We start from the raw sequence: 26,355 nt of genomic DNA, 5'->3' as shown, positions 1-26,355 counted from the left end.
AAGACCAAGACCATTCTCGAGTACTACAACACTACTAGGTTCCAATATTAGTTTGTCAGTCAGCCAGTGGTTGGTAAAATGAACAAATGTGCCATCAAATACATTTCCCAGCCATTCCATGAAAATGCAAAAGAGCTGTGAGCTTTTACGCTGGTTATTACAGAATTTTTCCTGTTTTTGGCTGTTCAGATGATACATATATTAACTAGTTTGGGGAGCCAAAGCAAGAAAATTGTAATCTGACATTATTTATTTTAAAACTCAGATTTTCCACTCCCATTTCAGTTACCATATTAACCTGGCCAGCACTCAAAATACTTTAAACAATGAAAACAGGAAGAGTACCTGTCAGACACTCTTCTGTTTAAGGGGTTTATTTGAGGTGTGCATGATTAATAATTGTTGATATTAATTTTGTGCTCTCTTGAGCCATTCTCTGCAGTCAGCCAATGACGGTTCATGAGTCAAAAATGAAAGACTCAGTGGACATGGCTTTGACCAAACAAACTCTTTGTTGGGGGGTGTTAGGGTTAGTTGCTAATTGGGTTACATGTCTAACTGTATCCTGTAGATATGACTAGGTTGATTGCTTCATGTCAGTTTCAGCGTTCACGTTCTTTCAACTTAAATGCCATTCCTATATGGCATTAGCCACTTTAGCCAATCATCTTTACTGTTCAGTGTTTTGACTTTCAGTATTTTTATAGCTTGGGGGAAATATGCTATGCCAAGTTCATTATTTTAATGCATTCTTTATGCATTTTATGATCATCATTTAGGTTAATGCATTCATACCATTAAACATGGTACTGGAGAAGTCAAGTCTTGAAGGACTTGAAGTGATATCTTGGACAAAATAATCTTGATGGGAAAATCCTTCTTCCATAAATAAGGAGATTGAGAGGATTTAGCTGACCTCTAGAAATCATGAAGACATCAGCCAATGAAAAAATTACCCAGGTAAAGATTTGGTTTCAAAAGGTCTAAATGTAAATGCTCTTAAGTAACTTTGACAGATTTGGGTGCTCTGAGTTTCTTTTAACTTAAATGCAAAGAGCAATAACTGTCTTTAAGTAAAGTTTCTCTGACTAGAATGCAACTTCTCTGGATCCCTAACATCCAGACAACAATGCCTCTGATTATTCAGTTTTAATGCTGTAGTGTACATCTAATTAAGAGTTGTTTTTGCTGAGGCTTTTGTTCCATTGTAGTTTTACCGAGAGAGCTTCAGAGCAGCCAACAAAAGCTGCCCTACATACATAGTGCTGACTGAATGGGAAGACATGAAACCATAAATTGTATTGAGATTCCTGCATGAGAAATAGGATTCCCTCAAGCGTAAATATCAGTGTCGCTACTATAAAGAGGATGGAAATCTCTCATGGTGATTGCAGAAACGTCTGAGACTCCTGCACTCTGTCAGCATAGCATGATGACCTCTATAGCTCTAATATAATCAGTGCTTCATGGAAAATCCAAAAATGCACTTTAGCTGTTAGAAATGATTAGAAACAATCACGACACATCTTATTTAGTGGTGGATGATTTGCCTGTTATGGATATATGATGATTAGGAAACTGTTTCCCTCAAATAACAAAGATCCAGTGACCCGTCAAATAGGGGCAGAGGGGTGTGGGGGCTTCTAAGGGGGATGTGGATGTGGGGATTAAGTACTCAATTATGTTTTAGGTACTCACCGCACAGTACAACGAGTATATAACTAATGGGGGGCAGACTAAAGAAGGGGTGGGGTCCCAGTGGATACAATACCCCAGAGAGATGAGAACTTTTCTGTCACAGGATAGTCCTCTCTGTGTCTTTCTGGAAAAACATTAAGAGAGGCTTGTCAGGTAAAAACTTTGACGTTAACAAGTGCAAAATGCCGGAGGAGGGAAAATGGGAGAAACTAGCCCAAGTCATCAGACAGTGGAACAACAACAGACTGGACCTTTTTGAAATAAGTGAACCGGATGAGGTGAGTCGCCTGCAGACAGCAGATGAGACTGAAACTACATTCTATTTATCACAGTTAAGAACGCATATCTAGGATGTAGAGTTTTAAAGTGCATTTTCATAATTGAAGAAATGTTTATCTTGAGGAAATGAGGGGACTTAATTAAGTTTTGTTAACAAGTCTAAAAACTGAGTTGTGGGAAATGTAGTATCTCTTGTATTTGGTGGCTGAGCTCTCTAGAGACCAAAGTCAGGATATCCCTCCTATTACCTCAGTTTTTAGCTCTCATTTGTTTATCATGACACTACTCAGTAGTTAAAGCAATCATCAAATCAGCAGAAGCAGTGTGTTAGTGCTAACAGCATGTCAGAATGTAGGAGTATTATCGCAAGACCTGAAATCTGTGGCAACTACTAAGCATTTTTCATAGATTGGATTTTGGCAACATTTCAAACTAATTTTAGCAAACACCAGTATACAGATACATCCATCCATTATCTACGTTGCTTATCCCATTTGGGGTCAAAGGGGGCTAGAGCCTTTCTCAGCTGTCACAGGGGCAGGGTACACCCTCGACCAGTCATCCAGACATCTAGGCATGCTCCCACTCACATATACGGGCAATTTAGTGTCCCCAATTGATGAGCATGTTTCTGGAGTGTTGGGGGAAGCCGGAGTACCCAGAGAGAACTCACACATGCATGGGGAGAACATGCAACTCCACACAGAAAGGTCCTGTTCAACCAGGATTCAGGAACCGTCTTGCTATGAGGCAATAGAGCTGACCCCCAGTCGCTCACACTGACACATACACAACTTTCTATTTTCAATCTAAAGGACACCAAGTCTGTCTTGTGCCAGAACTGACCTGGTAATAAAATTTATTTATTTATTAGTTAAACAGCAGGTTTGCATGGTGGTTCTCCAAGACAATTCTGACAAAGTGCTTGAAATAAAATAAAAACAATTTTGGGATGCATTACTACTGGGAAAGGAAAATTCTGCCAGTATTTACAACAAATATATTGGCTGTAAGTACCAGCCTATATTGGCTTATGAGTCTTAGGAACTGGGGGGGGGGGGCACATCTCAGGGGGGCCGTGAGGCTTTGTCTGCTCTGAGGTTGTCAATGTTAGATTGGCATATATTAACTAAAATCATGGCAAACTGTTTAAAAGTGTCTTTCAGGGACTGGAGTTTCTCTCTGAACTATACTAAATTGTATTGATATTGGTATCAGCTAAAATATGTAAATATTGGCATATGGGATATTAGTAAATCTAACACCTTGCTTCCCTAACTTTTTGACTTTCAAATGATCAATAGTATTGAAAAGAATTAAAGCTATTAAAAAATCCTCTAAATGATTTGTCGAATTTTCAACCCAAGTTGCAAGCAGGTCAGAGAGAGATAACTTTTGAGAGCACAGTTTGGATAGCGTGCTGGATTATGCTTGCATCTTTTAGTTAAAAAAAAAGATTTACTAGAATTGTATCAAAGTTTAAAATTCTGGTGCTATGATAGCTTACATCGTAAGGCATATAAAACAAACTTTAGCTGCAGACAGTTTTCATTACATGAGAATTTGGTGTTTGTTGTTTAAGCGTATAGAATCTTAGCTTGAGGACTTAGATCCAAGAAGGAAAACTAGATTAAAAAACAAAAATCTATCCAGTGTGCAATATGTAAAATATATACTTTATGCTCTTTTTCCATGAAAGAAGCATTTTATAAGAGGTAAGAGCTCCCTCTTCATCAAAAATGGATATCAAATACGATTTTGCTGTAAAAAAGTATAATTTCTTTTTCTTGTTTTTTACAGAACTTGGAGTTTAATGGTGTGATGCGCTTTTACTTTGAGGATCATGTTGGAGGAAATGTGGCCACGAAGTGCCTGCGTATATGCAGCAATGCATCAACTCAAGAGGTCATTGAAATTCTATCCGAGAAATTCAGGCCTGATATGAAAATGCTGACAACGAGTTATTCCCTCTATGAGATTCACACCAGTAAAGGTAATTACTTGACTCAGGTAAATGAAGAAAGCTTGTGGATTCTGCCTATCATAATTCATGTGGTTAGACAGCACATGTCAACACTGTGCATATTTTTAGTCTTACAGCAGAAAACAGAATAGATGGCTTCATGAGTGGTGTGCTTTTGTAGCCAAGCCCTTGAAATAGTATTGCCTGGTTCCCTAACGAATGAAGATTAGGGAATTTTTCCATTGGATTTTGTCTGGATAATTACAGAAAACTCTTGCCAAACCAACAACACTATTATGGTTTTTGAAGTTTGTAATTCTGTAACTAGAAGCAAAAAGCTTACATCATTTTTCCTTTACAGATTTGCCCCTTTCCTCCTTTATTGTTAATTAGCGCATTGGTCATTAAATATATATATATATGTATATGTATAAACGTATATATACATATATATATAAATATATATATATATATACACACACACATATATATGTATTTTTATTAGTGCTGTCAAACGATTAAAATTTTTAATCAGATTAATCACAGGGTTGCTGTGGATTAATTTCGAATAATCATGATTAAATATCATTCATTTTTAATCTATATTAATTGCGTTTCATTTTGCATAAGCAAACAGACTCAAGAAAGAAAGGAACATATAAGCCAGGGCTATTCAATTACAAATTCCCTTTAATGCAGCATTTTAAGCTGGAAGTGCTTCGGTGAAAGAAAACTCCTTCCTGCAGAATGTGCATAATACTTTCTGTCAGTCGACTGTTTTTTGTACTCAAATTTCCCATCAAGAGGGCCGACATGCTTATTAGCATCTTCCATATCGAGTTGGTTGGTCACTACCAGATCAACGGCCCATTTGTGCATGTGCAGCGGCATGCTCGACGGTAACCGTACTTGGACAAACTGCCCGAAATGCGTCGCCAGAGACGTTTCAGGGATTTTGAGTCATTCTGCTCTGTAGATGGGTTAATTGCGTTAAAAATTTTAATTAGGTTAATCATGATGATGGATTAATCCACATTAACGTGTCAATTTTGACAGCCCTAATTTATATATATAAAGGTTTATGTGACTACACTATGGTCCAGTGGGTCAGTGTTTAAAGCTACAGTATGAGGTGTAGTAATTTATCCGACTACTTTTCTTTGTTGATGTAATAAGAGCGTAAACTGGATCTGCATGAGAAGCCTTTGGTTGTTCAGCTTCACTGGACCAGAGACAACAGAGAGGGACGTTTTGTACTCAAGAAAGACAAGGAAAGCTCTGAGGTACCACACACATTTATCCGTCTGCTGTTTCACTCTGTCAGTGCTCACATATAATCTCATATCTCTGCCCTTTTATGTGTTTTTAAAATAAAGGAGAACTGTCACGAGAAAGAAAAGGGAGGTGTGATCCAAAACTTCAAAAGGACATTGTCAAGGAAAGACAAAAAGAAGGAGAGCAAGAAAAATAAAGCAGCTGGCAAGGATTCAGGGAATGAGAATGGGTACGAGTCTTCTTTGTTCACTATGGAAATTATCTTTTTAAACTGCCTGGCTTCAGGACCTACCTAATTATCTTCATAACATCACCTTTTAATGAATTATCCAGGTCAACTGAGACACTGCTAAACAACAACAGCATTTGTATGTCCGACTATGAGACAAAGAAAATACAGAAGCAGCCTGGACTACCTATTGGAATCAAATTCTGTGACAGCTGTGAGTACAAAACAAAAGAGGCCTTTCTTCTAGTTTATAGTCTTATGCTCATTTTCCTCATTCTCACAATGCCCCCCTGCCCCCTGCTGGCCCGTTTGCATTACAGCTGAGGAGGCCTTCCTGTCTGCAGTCATAAATTACACCAACAGCTCCACAGTCCATTTCAAGCTCTCACCTGCATACGTCCTCTATGCTGCGGGACGTTTCGCTCTGCAGAGGCATCACAGGAGAAGCTCTACTACCACATCACAAAGCGTAACCTCCATCACAAACAAAATGGTGGTCATGACAGGGAAGGTCATCCAGGCAAGTAAAAAAAAATATATATATATATATTTTTACACTTGCACACATTCTATAAACAAGCCAAGGTTTAACTGTTACATCACCTCCAACAAAATGAGACCAAAACAGACTCGAACCAAATGTTCAAAAGCTAAGAAATCAAAGCGATGTCTTACAGGAGTTTTGTGTGTTTACATGGCTTTGTTGCTAAATTTACTTCACAGAGGCAGCAGACCATCGCTGGCGCTCTTGCCTTCTGGATGGCCAACAGCTCTGAGCTACTGAACTTCCTCAAGCATGACAAAGACCTCAGCTCACTCACAAAGCAAAGTCAGCTGGATCTGTCCCACCTGGTGCACAAAGCATACAGGTACAGATGTGAACACAGAGAATTCAGGGTTTTATTTTTATCCAAACTGAGACTGTAGCACACACTACACACTTCAAGCTCATAGCCTTTCACTGTCATCTATGAGTCCCTGTACAAAACAAATGCACAGCTCTTTCCACCTATTTTAAGAAATTTTACCTTTAAAGACTCTAAATGATATAATTAACCAACTAAACAAGGACATTTAAAAGTGCTTCTTTGCCACTGTGAAAACAGCTTTTAGCTGCCAAATTCCAACACCCATGTACAGTATTAAAAGAAAGCACAGCATCAATGAGGTATTTTAATAAGCATAATAATAAGCATTTAATAAGTATTATCTTTCATTGTGTATATAATGTATTTCCAACAAATAGACAATACTTGAGTGGACCACTTAGGTACAGATGAGGATGAAATTATTAGCCTTTCTATGAAATTTCTGTTGTTTTAAAGTATTTCCCAAGCTTATTAAACAGAGCAGGGATTTTTTAACACAGCTTTTTCTAACATCCTCATATTTTTATGGAAGTGAAAGATTTCTAAGACTCTGGAAAGAAAACTAGTGCAAGATGTGTCTAAAGACAACTGCCAAGACACTAGTGAAGGACTAAGCCAAGTTGGGAACTGCAGTCTCAAAGAGAATCGCTAGAGCCCTGCACAGGAATGGACAGAAAGGTAGCAGACCAAGAAAAACTCCACTTCTGCAGGAGACAACATTGAGCCAGACTGAAATATGCTGAGGACAACCTAGAGAAAGATTATGCATACTTGAAGCATGTCCTTTGGTCAGATGAGACCAAACTAGAGCCCTTTGGCGATAGCGATTCTGCTTCTTTTTGGAGAAAGAAGGGAGAGGCACAAAATGCAAAGGACACCCTCCCCAAAGTGAGTCACAGCAGTGGGACTATTATGCTGTAGGAGTGCTTCAGTGCATCTGGAACTGGGCATCTTCTCAAGGTGGAAGGAATCATGAATAAAGATTTTGAAAGAAAACCTTAAGCAGTCAGCTGCAAAACTGAGTCTGGGTCGTCACTTTGTCTTACGACACAACAACAACCTGAAACACATATGGTTCCTGGTGAAGAACAACCGTCAGAAGACCAAAGTGTACGCTGAAGACTGGCCTGCACAAAGCCCTGACATTAATCCCATTGAAAATCTGTGGGGTGAACTGAAGACCAAAGTCCATGCCAGAAGACAATCAAATCCTGAGGCGCTTGAGAGATTCACCAAAGAAGAATGTGTCTGAGTCTTGTTGAAATCTACACCGAACGACTGTAGGCTGTTATCAAGCAAAAGGAGACACAACTATAAGCATCAGGGGGACATATAATTTAGAACCTGGTAGTTTTTGTGAAATAATTTTGTCTCTGCGTGCAAAGTAAAATAATGTATGCATCCAAAATAAAACTAGGAGGTTTGTAAAAGCTCTGTTAAATTAACATTAATTAACAGCAGATTAAAAATTTCCCCAGAGGGGATAATAATTTCATCCTCATCTGTATATTTATAGCCACAAACTTGTATCTCACAATTATTTTGTCTTTTCTTTTTACTTGACATCCACTTGTCTTTCAAATAAATGCACAGAGATGCCATATGTTTGCTGTTCGCTTAGTTCACCATGTTTCTGCAGCTTCTTGATGCAGATATTATCCTGTATTGCCGTCCTGCATCTTAGGATGATGGCTTCATTACAGAACCTCATCAACATTAAGCCTTCATACACACAGATCACCTGCTATTCTTATGGACTATATCAAGTGAAACATTTCAAGAGGCAAGTGTTGCTATTTGAGCATCTTCGTATTACAAACTGCTAATGAATACTATCAAAAGAGCAGATATACAAAAACTGAAATGTACAGAATGAGGTTGAGCAGGATCACCCAAGTACAACTTCACTTTGAGGGAAACACTAGATGTGTTTATACAAAAGCCCACAATGACACACAGGTCATTATTACCCTCAGTCTACTTGGTGCCTTTTTAGTGGTAAAATTAATGCTTACTGGATTTATTTGGCTTTAGTAGCAACATGTTGCAAACACAGGTACTGTGTTTAACATTTGTTTGTTTGCTGTGCTCTCTAAGCACATATTGTAAATTTCTGGTTACATGCTGTGTCTCTACTTCCCCAGTTTCCTGCTACATTGTTTGCAGAATGAGTTGAGGAAGCATTTACCAACTTTTTTGATTGATCCAGAACAATATGGCAGACTTCCTGCTGGTATAGGTAAATGTTTATACGTAACATACTTTATGCCTCATGGAAAAACTTTAAAATTACAGAACTTTTTTGTTAAAATAATTTAATGAACTTTCAACTTGCCTTCGCAGAGATGGTGCTGAACACCTTGATGAACACCATGTCTCTTTTACGCCGCTGTCGGGTCAACCCGGCACTCACCATCCAGCTCTTTTCCCAGCTCTTCCACTTCATCAGCGCCTGGCTCTTCAACCAGCTGATGAGCCCAGGGACCAACATACCCGGCCTGCGCTCTCACTACTGGGGAGCTACTCTTCGTCAAAGGCTCACAGCTATCGAAGCCTGGGCGGAGAGGCAGGGACTGGAGCTGGCTGCTGATTGCCACCTTGGACACATAATCCAGGTCAGTCCCACCACCCTGTTAAATGTTGGAATATTGGAGAAACAATGCTTAGAAGAGAAGAAAGTTTAATGAGGCATGTTGTCATTACTGTCCACCAGCATTATAAAACAAGTCTCAACATCAGAACACAGTAAAACCTGAATCACATGGTCCATCACTGTGAGACAACCCTTTTCTAAATATGTTAAGTCTCTGCAATTTTCATCTTGGCTTTTACCTGACACTGCACATATACCAATTTGTACAAGAAGTTAAAAAATAGCATTTTGTGCCTGTTCCTAGGCAACCATGCTCCTGACCATGAATAAGTACACAATACAAGATGCGAAGGACGTCCAGAGTGCCTGCTTTAAGCTGAACTCACTGCAGCTGAAGACTCTACTGGCTGGATACCTCTGTGCAACTAATGAACCTCACATTCTCCCTGTAAGTACTTTTTGTCTGCACCTCCAATCTAGTGATTCTTTAGTTCTCTACAACTGCTATTACATTTCGGGACAAACCCTTGCAAAAGACTTCAAAATATAAACACTTCTTATAATCAGGGCTCAGACCAAAGTCTTACACATATATAAAGAGTGATGTGAGGGGTATAAAGCAGAGAAATTCAATGGTTTAAACCGAGTGTGGATAAATGTAACGGCAGCCTCAACCACAGAACAGCGGCTCAGCTGTATGGATTTTATAACATGAATAATTAACAATCATGAATAGATAATGAATTATATATGAAGAATAGTATAATGAACTGTCACATAAAACCATTGCTTTTGAATGATATACTTGTTTAATATTGTGCTGAGTATGAGATATGTGAAGAGGAAAAAAGGCTAACTACAACCCAGTAACAACAGCCAAGTCAACCTCTACATTAGGCCGACATTATATGATGTGGTTTATGGCCTATGATAAATACCATTTATAATACTGCCCTCTGGTGGAGACAGATTATAATATGTTAAAACTAAATTATTGTGACTATGCAGCAAACAAGTCCCACTTCATAAATTGAAACTGACAGAATTAAAGTACAGCTGTACAAATGTTTACCTATACATGATCTTAAATATACATCAGCTGAAATACACACTATTTGTGTATACGATTTCACAAGAAAACTGTCTCAAATAAAGGTATATTCTTTGCAGCAAGCAATTTGTTACAACTGAGCAAATATTAAGTTATGAATGGTAGGCTTTAACCTCTTCAGACCCTGCATATACATATGAGAACGTTACATTTTGGCATTCCTACTACATAGTGATAGTTTACACCATCAAAATTGTTGAATTGTTATCCAAAATGTTCACTGAAGTTTAAGTAATTTCCTTGAAATGCTGGGAGGATTTGCTGTGAAATTTTCAGGAATTATTATAGAAATTTTAAGGAATTTGTTTGGAATACCTGGAGGAATTTGCTGGTATTTTCCAAGTATTTTCAAGGAAATTTGGAGGATATCTTTGTATATTTTAGAGTTTCACTGAAAGTTTGGCGGGAGAAAACTGGCTTTAAAATTTGTTGGCATTTTCATGGGACTTTGGGGAAGGTCAGGGGTTGGCGTTATCATTTGCAGTTCCCAGGAATTTCATGGAAATTACAGGGAATTTAACTTGACTGTTTGGGGGTATTTTCTTTGAAATTTCAAGGTAGTTTTCTGGAAATGTAGACAATATATTTGGGTGTTTTTTTAAAGGATTTGACTGGGAATTTTTTGAGAGGTTTCTTTTTAAGTTTTCAAGAATTCCATGGAAATTACAGGGAAAGTGAAATGAATGTTTGAGGGAATTTGCTTTGAAGTCAAAGGTATTTTTGAAGAAAAATATAGATTTTCTTTTTTTTTTAATTTGGGGGATTTGGGTTGGATTTTTTTTTTTTGGATGGGGTGTCTGTTTAAATTTTTAAGAATTTTATGTAAAATTTAGGGTATTGAATTTTTGGATGTTTGAAGCAATTTTCCATCATTTTAATTGAATTTTGGGAATGTGCTGATAGATTTGGGGGATATTTGATATACAAAATTGATGGAATTGTGCTTTGCAATTTGGGGGGGCTTAAGTTGGCATTCGTAAGGTTTTCACAGAGTTTTGGGAACAATTTTAATGGAATTTTTAGGCTTTATGATCAAGTCTCACAACCCAGGTCTCAGGTAGTTAATACTTAGTTTTAAACTTTATAACATATAATGCAAAAATACAATATAATGGCTTTGCTAGGCAAACTGTACACAGCATGAAAGTCAATTTTCATACCTTGCAGTACCATGAGGTGCGCACATTCCTGCCGCTCATACTGCTGTTTTCATCTTTTGTGTCTAACAAAAAAGAACTAAATATAGCTGGGTCACTAGCAGTAATAGATTTTTGCTCATTTTCTCTCGTGTTATTGAAAAAGAAAAACCAAACAGTCGGTCAGTAAACTGTCTTTCATGTATGAAGTTACCGAGCACGCTGGAGCGCGACGCTGTAAGCTAGCAGCCGTTGGTTCGGTACCCTTTTAACGTTAGCATAGCCACAAAAACACCAGGTGAACGTCAAATTACCTATAAACTGCTGTAGTAATAGTAATTGTTGGCATCAGAACTTACCTCAGTGGTGTAATGTCGAAAGGAAAACAGGAATCTCTTGGGACCTGAATTATGATAAGCAGGCGAAGCAAAGCTAACCTGAAGTCAAACACTGTAGCTGACACCTGCATCAAAAATTAATTTGTGCAGTTCACCTGCGTCATTTTTAATAGCCCGCCTTTACGGAGGAAACTGCTTAGGTACCACAAGACTGCCTAAACGTCCTGTATCCATCCAAATTTGATAAGGTACACTTGCAGCTTTTTGCTTTTGCTGAAACGTCTACTTCATTCGCTGTTAGCCTACTGTTGCTACAACTGCTGTTACTGTAATCCACAAGCCTAAAGGTAGGGCCTTTAACTACTTCTAAATCAATTTACTACCAGTTACTTCTACTTAAAGAGTGCTGCACTTAAAGACTACTTCTTTAAGTGCATCTCAATAAATTAGAATATTGTGAAAAAGTTATTTTATTTCGGTAGTTCAATTAAAAAGTTAAACTCATATATTGTGTAGATTCATTACACACAGTGAAAAATCTTTATTTTGATGATTGTGGCTTACAGTTAATGAAAAATCAGTACCTCAGAAAATTAGAATATTACATGAGACCAATGAAAAGCAACTTTAAACACAGAAATGTTGGCTTTCTAAAAAGGACGTTCATTTATATGTATTCAGTACTTGTTTGGCGCTCTTTTTGCATGAATACTGCATCACTGCAGTGTGGCACGGAGGCGATCAGCCTGTGGCACTGCTGAAGTGTTATGGAAGCCCAGGTTGCTTTGACAGCAGCCTTCACCTCATTTGCATTTTTTGGGTCTGGTGCTAGGCTTTAAAGTGCAGTGTATGTTGTGTTAGATCATTTCTAAAAGACCATGCATTTTGCCTTTATTTGTGGGACATTATATGGATTTATGCTAAATCTTGGAATGCAAGAGTTTTAGCTAAGTTAAATTAAACCAGTGAAATGTGCCATAGATTCTGAAGTTTAGCTGAACATAAAGTTTGACATCATTCAGGTAGAGTTTTTGGTTGCTTTACTATGACCACTATCACTTGGACAGTATGAGTAAATTTAACATTACTTTCATGTTATACTTTACCACCACCTCCACATGGAGGTCAGGATCATCAGGGAAGGTCCTCAGTATTTTTGCTCAAGATCACAGCAGATATATTGGATGTCCCTTCCCTGAAGCCTTGTCATAGAATGACAAATGCCAATCCATACACTAGAACGACCTTTTCCTGAAATATATCCGTCGTCTGATCCACATGTCATCCTCGCTGCAGGATTTGATCGATGTTGTAGTGACGGCTGCGGAGGCCTCGGCAGATAACCTGATTCGGAGCGAAGGACGGGACATCCAGCTGGAGGAGAGCCTCGACCTCCACCTGCCCTTCCTGCTGCCGGAGGGTGGATACTCCTGTGACACTGTGAGAGGAATCCCCACAGGGTTTAGGGAGTTTTTGGAGCCAATCTGTCGGAAAGGTATAGGATTTTTGATGTATTACCAAATTGTGAGTATAAGGCACCAGTTATAAATTGCATCTAAAATAACTCTCATAATGGGTTTGATATTTGTATTGTATGACTTCCTTCTCTTTCAGGCCTCTGCTCTTTGATATCCCAGCCAAACTCTAAAGGTGACTGGACCGTGTACTTCAATGAGCCAACTTCCTCTGCAGAAGGCACATATTTAGTAAGCAAAACACGGACTCAACTAATGTAATGCGTATAAAATAAAGCAGTGTTACAAAGCATTGATATAATTAATTATACTTTATTTAATAGGCAGCACACAGAGAGCCAGAGGTTGTGATAATTACACTCAACAAACCTCTGAACAGTGGGATGGGCATCAGCATTGTCGCTGCCAAGGTGACTCCTGTGATTATGAACATTTTTGTCCTTACTCTTTTGCACTTACAAAGTATTTAAACACCTAAACTTCCTACTAAATATCCAACTTCACAAATTCTCCTGCTATTATTTGTCACAGGGAGCAGGGCAGGGTAACCTTGGCATTTATATCAAATCAATTGTCAAAGGAGGACCGGCTGAAATGGTGAGATTTGACATTTTTCATTCAGCTGCACTTGAGATGTGACGATAATTTCAGTCAGATAATACATTACACCTCTGCTATTTGCAGAATGGCAGGTTAACAGCTGGGGATCAGCTGCTGAGCGTGGATGGTCAGAGTCTGGTTGGCATCAGCCAAGAGAGGTAGCTATGACTGAGACACATATTATACACCTGCCAGGAAAAAGGGGTTATGTGTGCTTCCCTAATCTTTTTATTTGTTGTTCCACTGAGCTGTGCAGTTTATTTCATTTAGGATAATTCATGCTATTAGTAAAAATCAAACACTGACAAGTATTTTATACCATGGTAATCAAATAGAAGTCGTGGACATCCAGCATTAGGTGATTTATTGTTTTTAATTATCAAACATTTAAGGCAAACTCCTTTATACTATTTAAATTGCAAAAATATGATTGCAACATTTGGAAAAGTGGGTGGAACTGGTGAGGACCTTTGACCTTGCCAGTTGACATGACAAAAACTGACAAAACAAAGAAGGAAAGACAGGAGTTAGAGCTGAATGTTCCTGTATGATCTGATTTCCGTTACATTGCCTTAAAGTAAAAATCACACTGTTTTTAAGCTCAGACTGATACCACCACTCTCTACCCGTTGACTCTCTCTCTCTCCCTCTCTCTCTCCGCGATCAATAACAACAACCAACAACAATTCATACTTATCATCAAAAAGAGTTTTCTACATAGAAGTTAAAGAAGTCTTCCAATGATTGATGAATGTGTCTTTAAGACAACAGCTGAACACAATTCTATTTTTTTGGATCGAGCAATAAGAACTGTTTGCTTTACTAGCACCAGTTAATATATCAGCATGACACATTAGTTAGAAAAGAATATCTGTCATAGGCTAAAAGTTCAGCATTTTATTGAGAAAACGTCTAGAACTTATTTGTCTGTTAGAAGGGGAAAGAGTTAGACTTTTAATTTTAGGCTAGGAGGCCCAGGCAAAGTTGTAATCCTAGTGCTGTGCCTCGTCCGTGCTGATTTCTCTCATCAGTGTGAGAACTCAGGCTGAGCATGACTATTGGACATAAATCTTGAGTTTTGATTGTGTGTCTTAAACATTTCAGTCACACAGTGAATGTTGACACCTCCGTCAAAGAGAGGGATGCAGTCAGTACAAGCAGAGGCAAGGAAAAAACATATCCTTCCTGGATGAAAATGTATCATCGGGGAGGGTGTCAGAAGCAGAGGGGGGGAATTCTCCTGGCAAAATGCACCCTGTGAACCGCTTTGACGTCATGGCGACATGCTTGGAGGCAAGGCTGGCTCACTCGGGCCCTGCTCCAGAGCAGAACTATTCTGGGCGCTGCTCGGAGTGGCCAAACTGGTGATGGAAAAGTAAATCAGCACGGCCTGGTTTGGATTGGTGCAGCCAAAAGTCATAGTGGAAGCCCCAAATGTTTTGCACAATTTAGATATGGAAAAGGAGTTTGCCTGCTATTTTTTGAAACTGAAAACAGTTGCCCAATATTGGTTGTTTAGGACCCGCGACCCCCAATGGGATAAGCGGAGTAGAAGATGGATGGATGGATGGATGGATGGTTGGATGGATGTCTAGGGCTTGTGTTTTTGTTTCTGTGGTCCAATAAGTATCAATATAATTTGATTAATATTAACACACATGCTTCGAAACGAAAAAAGTTTATAAAATTATATAATTCCCCATTACACCAAACATTTCTAATAGATGAGGTTGAGGTCGATAAGCATATTGCAGTTATTAGCAGTTCTCGCTGTAAACAATTTTTTACAATTTTTTTCATTTATTTATTTTTTGCATCATGCCTTGCATGTTTTTTTCTTTTTTTAAATCAGCATCATCATGAATTTGATCAATATAAACAATACTGTCATCTCTTTTGAAAATATATTGATCTATCTTAAATATTCAATCAAATAAATAAATTTGTAACTTTGAATTGCAAGGAAATTTTGACAGTGTTGAGCATGTGCATGCTTATTTTTCCGCTAATAGTCAATTAGTCAACAGCATTTCCCAGGGATCCAGTAGCTAATTCGTGAGAAATGTTGTTGATTCACCTTAACAAGAATCATCTGTAGTTATTGTGTTAGCTTTGTCATTTTAATAGCATTAACACTCTGATGTAAGCACTTATGAAATCCTGAAATAAAAATCTGGCAAACTCATACAAATCAGTTTCTATTTGCAACAGTATTTTCTTTATATGCAATACTTCTTGTCCAGTGCAAAGCCCTCCCTCCCCAGATAATGTCACCAAACCCATTTAAACCACTGATATGTTTTTGTAGCAGCATCTTCATTCTTACAAATAATTCAACATGAAAGAGTTAGTTAGATAGATAGATAGATAGATAGATAGATAGATAGATAGATAGATAGATAGATGATTGATTGATTGATTGATTGATTGATTGATTTCTTTTATTGTCCCAGAGGGAAATTTGTCTCCACAGACATCATGACAGTTGTTGACATTCCACACCATAAACATATCACACAATAGACAATTGACAATTAACAGAAACAGTTACAAGAAACAGTGATGGCAGGTCGGTGAGCTAGTTTGTTGAGGATGGAGATGGCTGATGGTACAAAGCTCTGATTGAAGCGGGCTCTTCTCCATTTCAGTGTCCGGTACCTGCGGCCAGAGGGCAGGAGCCGGAAGAAGTCATGGAAAGGGTGCTTGGTGTCCGTGACGATTGTGTTGGCCAAACGGGCTATTGCTCTGTCGTTGAGTTCTGAGATGTTTGGTGTGGGAGAGTGGAGTTCTTTGATATACTTTAGAAAACCCAATAAAAGATTTGAGTCAAAGGTTTTATAGACCTCTGGGCATTTAAAAAATATACAAGTTTGCCTCACTGACAGTTTGATAGGCCAAAAAATTGCTAAACAACATTTGTAATCTTTTATCGATTTAGGGCAGCAGCCATCATGATGCAGACCGGCCCTGTTGTGACCTTAGAAGTTGCAAAGTTTGGAGCGAGCTACCACGGCCTGGGGGCTCTGCTGAATGAGCCAGTCTCAGAGCAGACTTCATGTAAATACATAAAAGCTTGAACAAATGTTTTCTTTTTCATCTGCTCTTCTGGACCTAATTCAGACCTTTTTCCCCTCTAAAGGTGATGAAATTTATGCTGTTCCAAACGGTAAAACACCCGAGCTTTACAGTGTTGTGGATCCTGGACCCTCAGAAATGTTGCATGGAGGCTGCAGAAGGAAAAAAGAGCAGATGATGCAGAGGAACAGACAACTTTACCGATCCAATCCCAACATGACTGGTGAGCAGTCTTCATCTTTTAATTATGGAAAGTAAATTCTGTAAATTACTTATTTTACATGCTTCAGGACAAGTCATTAGAGCAACTCCAGAGTATTTACTTACTCTTTGTTTTGAAAGATTTTGCCCCAGGAGACGGCGATGAAACTTTTGACCCTGTTGTGAGAGAGAACCTTGCCTCTGTTTCCAGTGTCAACTTGTGTACTGAAGTAAGTTTTTAAGATGTCTTGCAAATTTTAAAAATGTTCAGTCACTTCAAAGAAGAACATTAGCGAAATTCCCAAACTGATGATAGATGCAGAATGTTTTAGTAATGTTAATGCTTCTTTGTGATTTGTATTGCTTTCTTTCTGTGCCTGTTTTCAGACCTATCACAGGGAGTACTTGACACTGCCAACCCCTAAGTCCCAGGACACAAATATGTCTGAATCAGGACGACAGCAGCAAACAATGAAAGTTTCTTTCAGGCCTCTTGATGGACAGAGTGCCAATAAAAAGACCTTCATGGTAAGTCTCATATGCTACAGTGAGTATAGAAATTCCTCTATTACCTTATACACCTTCTTGCTGTTAAATCATCATTGGAACCCACATATTGTTCATAGTTGTAGAATTAAACCAAGACCATTGATTCAGTGTACTTAAGTTGCTGAAAGAGATCATATACAGGGTAAAAGTGCCTAAAATTAGTCAGTAGAATTAGGCTCAATTCAATCAGGAACTCTCTTGTTATACATTTAACCATTTCATTACAAAATGGATTTACAGTTTTACTTGGCAGAGAAGGCTCTGCTCTAAAGATGCTCCCTGGGTTAGTCAAGCAACATGCTTTGACTTTTCAGGGAGCACAGGGCCAGACAATATTGACAATACGTACTGAATACAATAAAAAGAGTTCAAAAGCAATTAATCCATAGTAGCAAGAATCTGAATATGAGGGTGCAACAAGCTGTATGCTATAAATGTGGAGGCTGGGGTGGAGGAGGTTAAGCTTTACCAGCAGCAGCACTAGCGGGGTGCATCAACGTTAATGCAAGCAGGGATTAGTGAGAAGTATGTCATACTTAAATACAAGTTAAGAAAAAGAGCTGTGATTGGCTGTGTGAGCTGGGAGACGAAATTGGGATCATGAGCTGGGCACATGGCTACCATGTCCTGCATGAACTAATGCTAAGCTTCATTTAGAAAAAAATCTTATAACTAAAATATGCTGAATTTTAAACTAAGTCTGGAAAATGTAACTAAAATTTAAACTCAACTAATTTCCCAACACAAAGATAAATGTAAGAGAATAAAAACAAGATGTACAAAAATATGATAAGAACAAATAAAATCCTATTACTGTAAAAAAAGGCAAATTAAACATAACTTGACCTTTATGTTACACTCTTTATGCACTACATTTTTAACAGAAATATATATCTACCACATACCACATCATTGTTTAGAAGTTGTCACAAGCTACTTTACAGTTACAGTGGCTCTTAAACAAGGTATAGTAGTTGGAAGTGTAGAAGAGCAATACCAAGACAAAGATATTGAACTGAATGAATAAGATTAAGTATGAAACATAAGTAATTATAAGGAATATGTTCAAATGAGCATTATTGGCTGATATAAGATACATGCAAAGTGCAGAGTATATAAGAAATAAGCTTTATAAATATGAAGAGGTAGACCATATTCTAATGAACAATATTGAATATTGAGCATATATCCATAGTGCTCAATATTCAAATTAACAAAATTGAGCACTATGGATATATGGATTCCCAATGATAAATACAGCTGATCCAAGCAATTTCAAAAATCTGAGAGCAGATTTGGGTTTTTACTTCTTTCTGTTTCCTTTAAATGTATAATGATCCCTCAGATTTATCATGTGACCACTTGGCAATAACAGAACATTTTCAGAAAATTAGAAAATCTAAAGTCTTTTTCTACTTCATTTCAGTAATGTCAAACATTTAACACATTGAATATGGAAATTAATTGGAAAATTAGAGAATTTAAATGTCTTTTAATTTTCATTTTTGAAATGCTCACACATTGTGAAAATCAAAACACATTTCTAATAATGCATTACTATTTGAGTTATGAGAGCTATTTAGTGGCAGCTTTTTTGAGAATTAGAAATGAAAATGCCTTTTTCCTTTTTTTAATTGAATTATGATATAATTATGATAAACTTGCATGTTTGAAGCTGAAAATGACAATTGAAAAACTGAATTTTAATTTTTATTTATGAGTCAAAATATTTCATCCATTTTTGGAAAATTAAATAGCATTTCTGTATTTCAATTTTTAAATTAGACTTTTCATCATAATTTTGAGCACTTAACGTTTCCATTAGAGGGGCTTGACCCCAGGTTGGAAACCAGTGCCTTAATTACCTCACTATAACACTTCAACTTTGATGCCTGTTTCTGTTAATGGTTATGTTTTATAAAGATGATGTATACAGAACTTAATTTGACAGACTATTTTTTGTATCTCCATCCTGTTTTTTCTTAAATATGCTGATTTAGAATTTGTTAAATTGTTAAGATGTTTAAAACAGGCCGTTAAAAGCTTTAAAAATATTTCTCCTCTAGCGTCAGGCTCTGTCCCAGGAGAACTTGTGCATGGACAGTGGAGGCCCCCTGCTGGACAAAAGGCAGAGCTTGTGGGAGCAGAAAGAGCAGCGTGCAAAGCAGACCATGAGCCACTACTCATCTTTTCCAATCCGCTCCAGTGTTTCCTCTCACGACATCCTCTCAGACAGTTTTTCTTCCACCAAACAACAGCAGAACAGCCGCACAAGCAGCGCCGGTGTTTGGAGAACCCCCTTTTCACAACATCCAATGCCTACGCCTTCAATCCAGCCGATACGCATAGACATCCCTGTGACCAGAGCAGTGAATACACACTCAAACCCTCCTCTCACCACCTTCCAGAGCTCGTCTTTGCTAGCACTGAAGATGAGTCAAACTCTCAAAGTGAATGGAAAGAGCCCTCAAAATCCAGCTAATGATATTTATGCATGTCCCATTCCTGCTATCAAGAAGCTACCTCAGCCCTCTCTTCAGCCTCAGCAGCAAAGATCCACCACATTCAGAGATCCTGCAGCGAAACCACAAGTAAGCATCACACCAACAAAACATGTCTCCTTCCAAGAACCTCCCACTCAGCAGAAGCAGGGGCCCACCAAACAAAAAGACCCCCTGGAGCTGTCTGACCCATGGAGGAGGGAGGCTCAGGAGAAGCTGGAGAAGCAGCAGAGGCTTCAGGCCGTGGAACTCCTGGAGAAGGAGGTGCAGGAGCTCCAGGCTAAAGTAAAGCGCTCAGCAGAGGAGAACGACCGGCTCAGGAAACTCAGCCTGGAGTGTCAGTTTCAGAAGAGGCTCCAGGAGATTCAGCAGAGAGCAGAGGATGAGGAGGAGGAAGATGAGGATTTGGACATGATGGTAATGATACAGCAGCTAGAGAGGAGGACACAGGTGAGCCTGAGTCAAAGAAAAGACTAATGTACTTGAGAAAACGTATCTAAAATTCTGATTTAGAAGACTGCAATCTGGGAATTGTAGTAAATCACTGATAAAAGTAGATAAGGTTGATTTTAAGAACAAAAAATGTTTGTCATTGCATTGCAGTTAATGCAATACAGCTGACTAAAGAACAGGATTTTTTTCCTTCAAGATTTATCACAGTGGTGTCCTTTACACTTTAAATTAGGACAGTATGACCCTCCTTAGACTATAAACATGTTTCTACATCATGGGATTAATTTTTAGACTCTAAATAAGGTGTAATAAGCAGATAAAAGCTTCAAAACCTTAATATACTCCATATTTAAACACTGGATTAAAACCCAGAAAATATATCAGTAAACTCACCAACCACTTCATTAGGTACATCTGTTCAATTTTTTGTCAACTCAAATATTTATTCAGCCAATCATATGGCCACAACCAATGCATTTAGGCATGTAGATGTTGTCAAGAGGACGCTGTGCTGTAGTTCAAAACAAGCAACAGAATGGGGACATAAGGGACTGTTGTTGGTGATATGGCTGGATTTTGTGGTGTTTATACTGACACTGCCATACAAATATTGTAGCAGACTTCGAGACTCTTCAGACTTGGCAATGTTTTCCAGTCTTCTGATGTCCAGTTTGTTGACACTGAGTGAATTTAAGCCTGTTTTCTGTTCTTGGCTTACAGTAGTGGCACCTGGTGTGGTCTTATATACTCAGACTGGCCTGCCTGGCCTAGGTGCACTGGTAGCTTCCATATGATAGGTTAACATATTTGCATCATTGAGCAGTTGAACAGGTGTACCTATTGAATTAGCCTGTGAGTGTAAGTTTTAGAAGTAGATCATCCTAACTATTAGCATAAATAATTAATTCACTTTTTCAATGACCAGTTATTGCTTTTACTTACAGAATTCTCATAATATTTACATATTGCCAATAAAAATATATATTAAAAGTTTATAGAATAATAATAATAATAAAAAAATAACTTTTAAAGGGAGATGAGGGATGGTAAAAAGTAAGTTAGGATGGTATAAAGTTATACATACATATACACCAGGATTGGGCAACTGGTGGTCTGGGGACCTCATGCACCCCACCTTATCACTCAGTGTGGCCCCTAAATCATTGTAAAATGCCATTAAATTCTCTTGCATTCCTTAGTTACTGGTATATGTGTAGCTCTTTGCAGTAAATCAGTAGATAGAATTGGTTGTAATTGGTTGTTGAAAAAAATCACCTCAAATGTGCCTAAAAAATAGATTTACAAGTAAAATATATTAAGATAACCTATAACTATTACATCCACTGCATTGAAAAGTTGCTAAGATTTGATTAAATTCATTGTTTAGCTCATTACATTTACTGTTTCTAATTATTTGCACTGGAGTTTAAAAATATAAATGTTGGTATAGAAAGTTAGTGAGTTATTGGTAATAGAGATTTAATTCAGAATATACAAACAATTTTGGCCTTTTGGCATTAAAAAAAAAAAATAATGTGGCTCTCCTGGTAACCAAACTTGCCCATTCCTGATACCCCCCCCCCCCCCCCCCACACACACACACACACACACACACACACACACACTCTCTTCATAGCCTGTACTTATTCCTTGCAATTTTTAGTGAAGTTGTTGTAGATTTTCATAAATATCTGTATTAGCTGTAGAAACATTTAATTAGACAGTTTTATAACAACCAACAATGACCTGTAAAGAAGTGTTTTTGATTACATCTCTAGAACGGGAGAAACTCTGCTGGTAATGTCATCGCTAGACCTAAAGAGTTGGAAAAGAAGGCAGAAACTCATCCGTCTCAACAGAAAGACAAGGCAAAAACAGGTAATAATAAATCAATCTAAACATGGTATTTGGATTTCAGTTTTCTTTATTGAAAAATGTCTGAGCTCATCATATATTTATTTATTTATTGCACGATTTAACATTTGCATGTTTTTGGCAGATCAAAGACCAAGTGGACAGAGTCAAGAGTTTAACAACATGGCACCAGAAGAGTGAGTTTAAAACTGCTGAAGCCAAACATTGAAAATTAAATCCACATAATGCAGCTATTTCTTTTTTTTTTTTTATTTAACCACACCGTAACGTTCATGCATAAGTTTTTTCATGTACTCCGTTGTAATTCTAAAACAGTGAGATGTTTTTGTAATTAAATTCTTCCATAAAGCTTTTAAAAAGCTTTCAAAAGATCCCTGAGTAAAAGAAATCTACAGACTACAGTATTACTGCATTTCTAGACAGCACAGCAACCATTTGTGTCCCAGAAACTCAATCCCCATTAAATATTCACTATTCAAGTATTTGTGATAATATTTTTGTTTGTTTACAGGAATCAAGAGGAGGAAATCAGGAGGGCATCAGCTCCAGAAAAACTCTCGTTCAAAGAACGTCAGCGACTCTTTTCCTTGGCATCCAGTGCATAAAAAGAGGTTAAAAGGCTGCACAAACCAAGAATATTAGATATAATGATAACCATAAAGATATAACGGTCTACTCTGGTGAAGAATACATTTTGAATACAGAAGAATCCAACACTGTGTAGCAACAGCTGTCAGCCTCTGAACACAGGTTTATTCATACTTTTCGTAGTCTGTCCATGGTATCCTGATGGGCATTAGTGCAAATTTTGGAGACCCAACAGCACTTAAGACTGTTTAGCCAAATTTCTTAAGTAAAATTATACTTTTTAATATGATGCCTGATAACATGTGATGGATTTATTCATAACTGATTGTTATACTTTTAGAGTTATTGTTATGGGTTTTATTTTTGTTGTGAGTTCTTTTAAAAAGCCTTTAAAACAGGAAACCTCAGGGGAAGAATATGAATAATGATGATGTGCTAGAAAAGTTAATAACATACAGTACCATGTAAAAAGGCAGCTTATATATGGCGTTTTAGTACTATTGTTTGTCTTCATGAATTGTCTCCAGCATACACTGAGGGTTACTGCTGTTTTCAGGTCTAGTGATGCTAGGACATTCAAGTTTTATATTTATCAGCTCGTTGAACTTTAACTCCGACCTTAGGTAATAAAATATCGATGAAGCAAAGTAGCTGAGTCATGTCTTTTCATTTTAAACTTGTCTGGTATAAAAAGTTGCACCGCTACATGTGCTCCTAAAGCTACTTTGTGCGCTGATAAAACTGCACCACAGCTTTCTCCTGTTCATTAGTCTCGATTGAGCCTCTCCGCATTCTACGGATCTCGTTGATGGCGTCGATCCCCGAAATCTTCCTAGTCTTTACCAGGTAGCAAGCCAGCATTGTCCCTGTTCTGCCATGACCATGCATGCAGTGAACTCCCACACCCTGCAGAGGAACAAAACAATGTTTGTTTAGCTGAGTCATCCAGAACACAGCCTAACATCCTGAATCAGACGGTGTTATAAGACAGAGGTTTTATTTTGTTGTTGAAGGTGGACACGATACTGTCAGCTGATTTATAAAAAAGTAGAATAAAAAAAGAGCCTTTAAAAAGTATTCACTCTCTTGGAAGTTTTAACACAATTTTGCTTTTTTGACATAAAAATTACTCCAAAGTAATTTCAATTAAGAAAAAATATGTAATGTAAAATAAGTAAATGCATAGGCAATAACACATGTTTGTAAGATCATTAAAGAGCAAATTAAAAACTTCAATGAGTTCAAAATCCAGGAACCTCAAATTTGCCTCACACTTCAGTCAAAGCTTGGTAAAAACTTTTTTTCTGTTGCAGCCTAAAAATGTAAAAAACTGCATGATGCCTTGACTCTGATGGAGGCTTTTAATTGTTTCCATCATTTTCTTTTTGATCCCTGCACTGTGGAGGGGCTGGAGAGTTGTGTAAGACATTTTTCTAACAACTGTTCCAAGAGTTTCATCAGAGTCAAGTAAACCTGATGCCAATGTGTTCAGTTTCACTCTAAGCATTCCAATACTCAACCCCAGAGTCCTAGAGCTACCTTTTAAAGCCTAACCATCCATCACACATGGGCTTTTCAAATATCTGAGCTCTCACCTCCCCTTTGGCGTTGGCCTCTTCCACAATGGAGAGAAATCTATCAATCTGACTGGGTGAAGGAGGGGTAAAGTCTGCTATCTTGATATGGTGCAGCTGTAAATCTGGGCACGTGTCATGGTAAGGTGGTTTTCTCTCACACAGGCAGACAAGGTGTTTGATGCCATTGTCCACCAGGTAGCGGTAATCAGAGGGCATCCTGGGCAGCGCCAGTCCAGCCAGCTTGCCCCGTTCGACCCAGGAGAAATTGCCTGGAGCCATGGAGGCCATTCTGGTCAAACTAAAATGAGAAGAAAAAGACAGAGTCAAATAAAATCAAGTTATCTGGTCAGTGCCAAAATGATATTTCAACTCTACATTCAGCCTTTTACTTTCTAGCTAGATAGCAAAGTTATTTCAGATGTATTATTCAAGAAAAATACTGACTTTAATCTTATGGAAATTAACTCAGAAACATCTCACATCTCTGGCTAAAACACAAGCCTAAAAACAATAGCCTTGCAAGAAAGTATTATAGAAAACATTACCCCCCAGATAAAATGAATAGTCCAGGTAAACTGATAGAAAGACCGTGAGAGAATGCAAAAATAAATACTCCGGAGGAGTGAGCAGCAATGTTTGACAGTTTCAGGCTGTCTGTAAAAACCAGCCCTTAGCAAACAGGCAGGGCTAGTTAGTCCAGTATATGAGAATGGGATTAAAAGAAGTACATAGTTCTACAGGATACCAGCCTGTTATGCCAATACACCCTGTAGGCCTCACAAGCCTCTAAAAAATACTACACAAAGTTCACACAGCCATGCCAGTGCTCACTCATTAACTAATAGTACATGTCATGTTGCTCACCCGTTCGCTTACCTTGCTAGGAGCTACGAAACGGTTATGGCAATAATAATAATGAGTTTATATAGATTATAGATGGATAAATTACGTTCATTTGCAAACTTATGAGCTACAGTGAAAGCAGAAGTGGCTGTTGTGCTAGCTGCTGCAATGCTAGCTAGTTGGGTGACAACATGGGTGAGAATAATGAAGTACGTTTAGCATTCGACACTCAGACGTAAACTGAGGTGTGCAGTTATGTATACCCGTCCGACTTCCGTGAGTGCACGACTTCCTAATTTCTGAACTGATGGACTGAAATTATGTTATTTCGAATATGCATGTAAGAGAGTGAAACTGTTTATGTAAATGACAATCACAATAGTGTTACAATATGAGTCGACAAAGTCCAATACATGAATGACAAACACCAAGATTTGGTTTATATTTCAAAAAAAGGAGTGGACATTGGCTGTTACTAAACAACTTATTTACAGATTTAAAAATAGGTATTTCCCTAACGAATTAAACAACTTAGTTGTCAGAATTATCAGTCGTTGTAGTCTTACACAATTTAGATTGGTACATTTGTGTTAATCAAACATTTAATTTTGTGTTGTTACAAACATGTCTAAAAAAATGGCTATAATATTTTAAAGGTAGTTGACAATCAAGATCAAATATAACTGATGACAAATTATATCTAATGACAAAGTCTGTCACACCAACAGCCTGTTTATCGGGTAAGGTGGCATAGAAACCAAACATGTGGCTAAATGTGTAAATTGTGGTTCTTCCGCTGAACACAGTCTCATTAGTTACTCGTGATTCTGCTGCTTAATCTTGGCTCAAGAAGCTCTCTCTGTCAGCTTACAGTGGGCAGATGAGGAGACAGTGGACTTCATCTTCTGTTTCTCCTAATTTACAATGTTGGCAAATTCTTTAATCTCTGGCATATCCCTTTGATGTTACTGCACATTTAGGATTGATCATATTTCACAGTGCACGCTCTTTAGGTATCAAAAAGTAGCTTGAGAGTTGACTTTAAATTATCTATTTTCGGACATTTACTTAAGTAGATGTATAGAGCAGTATGTTCACTTCCAAAGTAGGCCATGGAACTTAAGGAA

At 37.9% G+C, this 26,355-nt stretch overlaps 2 protein-coding genes across 4 annotated transcripts; one reads left to right on the top strand and one right to left on the bottom strand.

The window, feature by feature from the left end:
• Positions 1-1,880: 1,880 nt before the first annotated feature.
• On the top strand, positions 1,881-23,455 carry LOC121526675 (afadin-like). Its single transcript, XM_041813357.1, is given in 22 exon segments — positions 1,881-1,976; positions 3,778-3,970; positions 5,117-5,223; positions 5,317-5,444; positions 5,549-5,658; positions 5,765-5,964; positions 6,168-6,313; positions 8,458-8,552; positions 8,657-8,928; positions 9,211-9,354; positions 12,788-12,986; positions 13,106-13,197; positions 13,290-13,376; positions 13,498-13,563; positions 13,651-13,724; positions 16,505-16,649; positions 16,747-16,864; positions 16,984-17,072; positions 17,230-17,370; positions 19,458-20,342; positions 22,124-22,223; positions 22,345-23,455. Coding segments are annotated over 22 exon segments (3,543 nt in total). The 3' UTR covers positions 22,401-23,455.
• On the bottom strand, positions 22,288-25,426 carry dusp23b (dual specificity phosphatase 23b). 3 transcript variants are annotated; one of them, XM_041813361.1, is made up of 3 exons: positions 25,250-25,426; positions 24,404-24,683; positions 22,288-23,714 (listed from the first exon to the last, which is right to left on the bottom strand). In XM_041813361.1, the coding sequence occupies exons 2-3, from the start codon at positions 24,671-24,673 to the stop codon at positions 23,529-23,531; spliced, it is 456 nt and encodes a 151-aa protein (XP_041669295.1). In that variant the 5' UTR covers positions 24,674-24,683; positions 25,250-25,426; the 3' UTR covers positions 22,288-23,528. The 3 variants fall into 3 exon arrangements, with proteins under 3 accessions (XP_041669295.1, XP_041669293.1, XP_041669294.1); XM_041813359.1 differs by having other exon boundaries at positions 25,262-25,425; XM_041813360.1 differs by lacking the exon at positions 25,250-25,426 and adding an exon at positions 24,931-25,114.
• Between the last annotated feature and the right edge of the window lie 929 nt (positions 25,427-26,355).

This window comes from Cheilinus undulatus, linkage group 18 (assembly GCF_018320785.1).
Source record: "Cheilinus undulatus linkage group 18, ASM1832078v1, whole genome shotgun sequence".
NCBI lineage: Eukaryota > Metazoa > Chordata > Actinopteri > Labriformes > Labridae > Cheilinus > Cheilinus undulatus.
This window is presented reverse-complemented; position numbering and strand designations above follow the sequence as displayed.

What these genes read in the sequence shown, in the direction of transcription:
- dusp23b (XM_041813361.1), bottom strand. Translation starts at nt 24,673, where the DNA reads ATGGCCTCCATGGCTCCAGGCAATTTCTCCTGGGTCGAACGGGGCAAG. An exon ending in AGGCCAACGCCAAAGGGGAG is followed by an intron (nt 23,715 to 24,403) that starts GTGAGAGCTCAG and finishes GTTCCTCTGCAG; the next exon opens with GGTGTGGGAGTTCACTGCAT.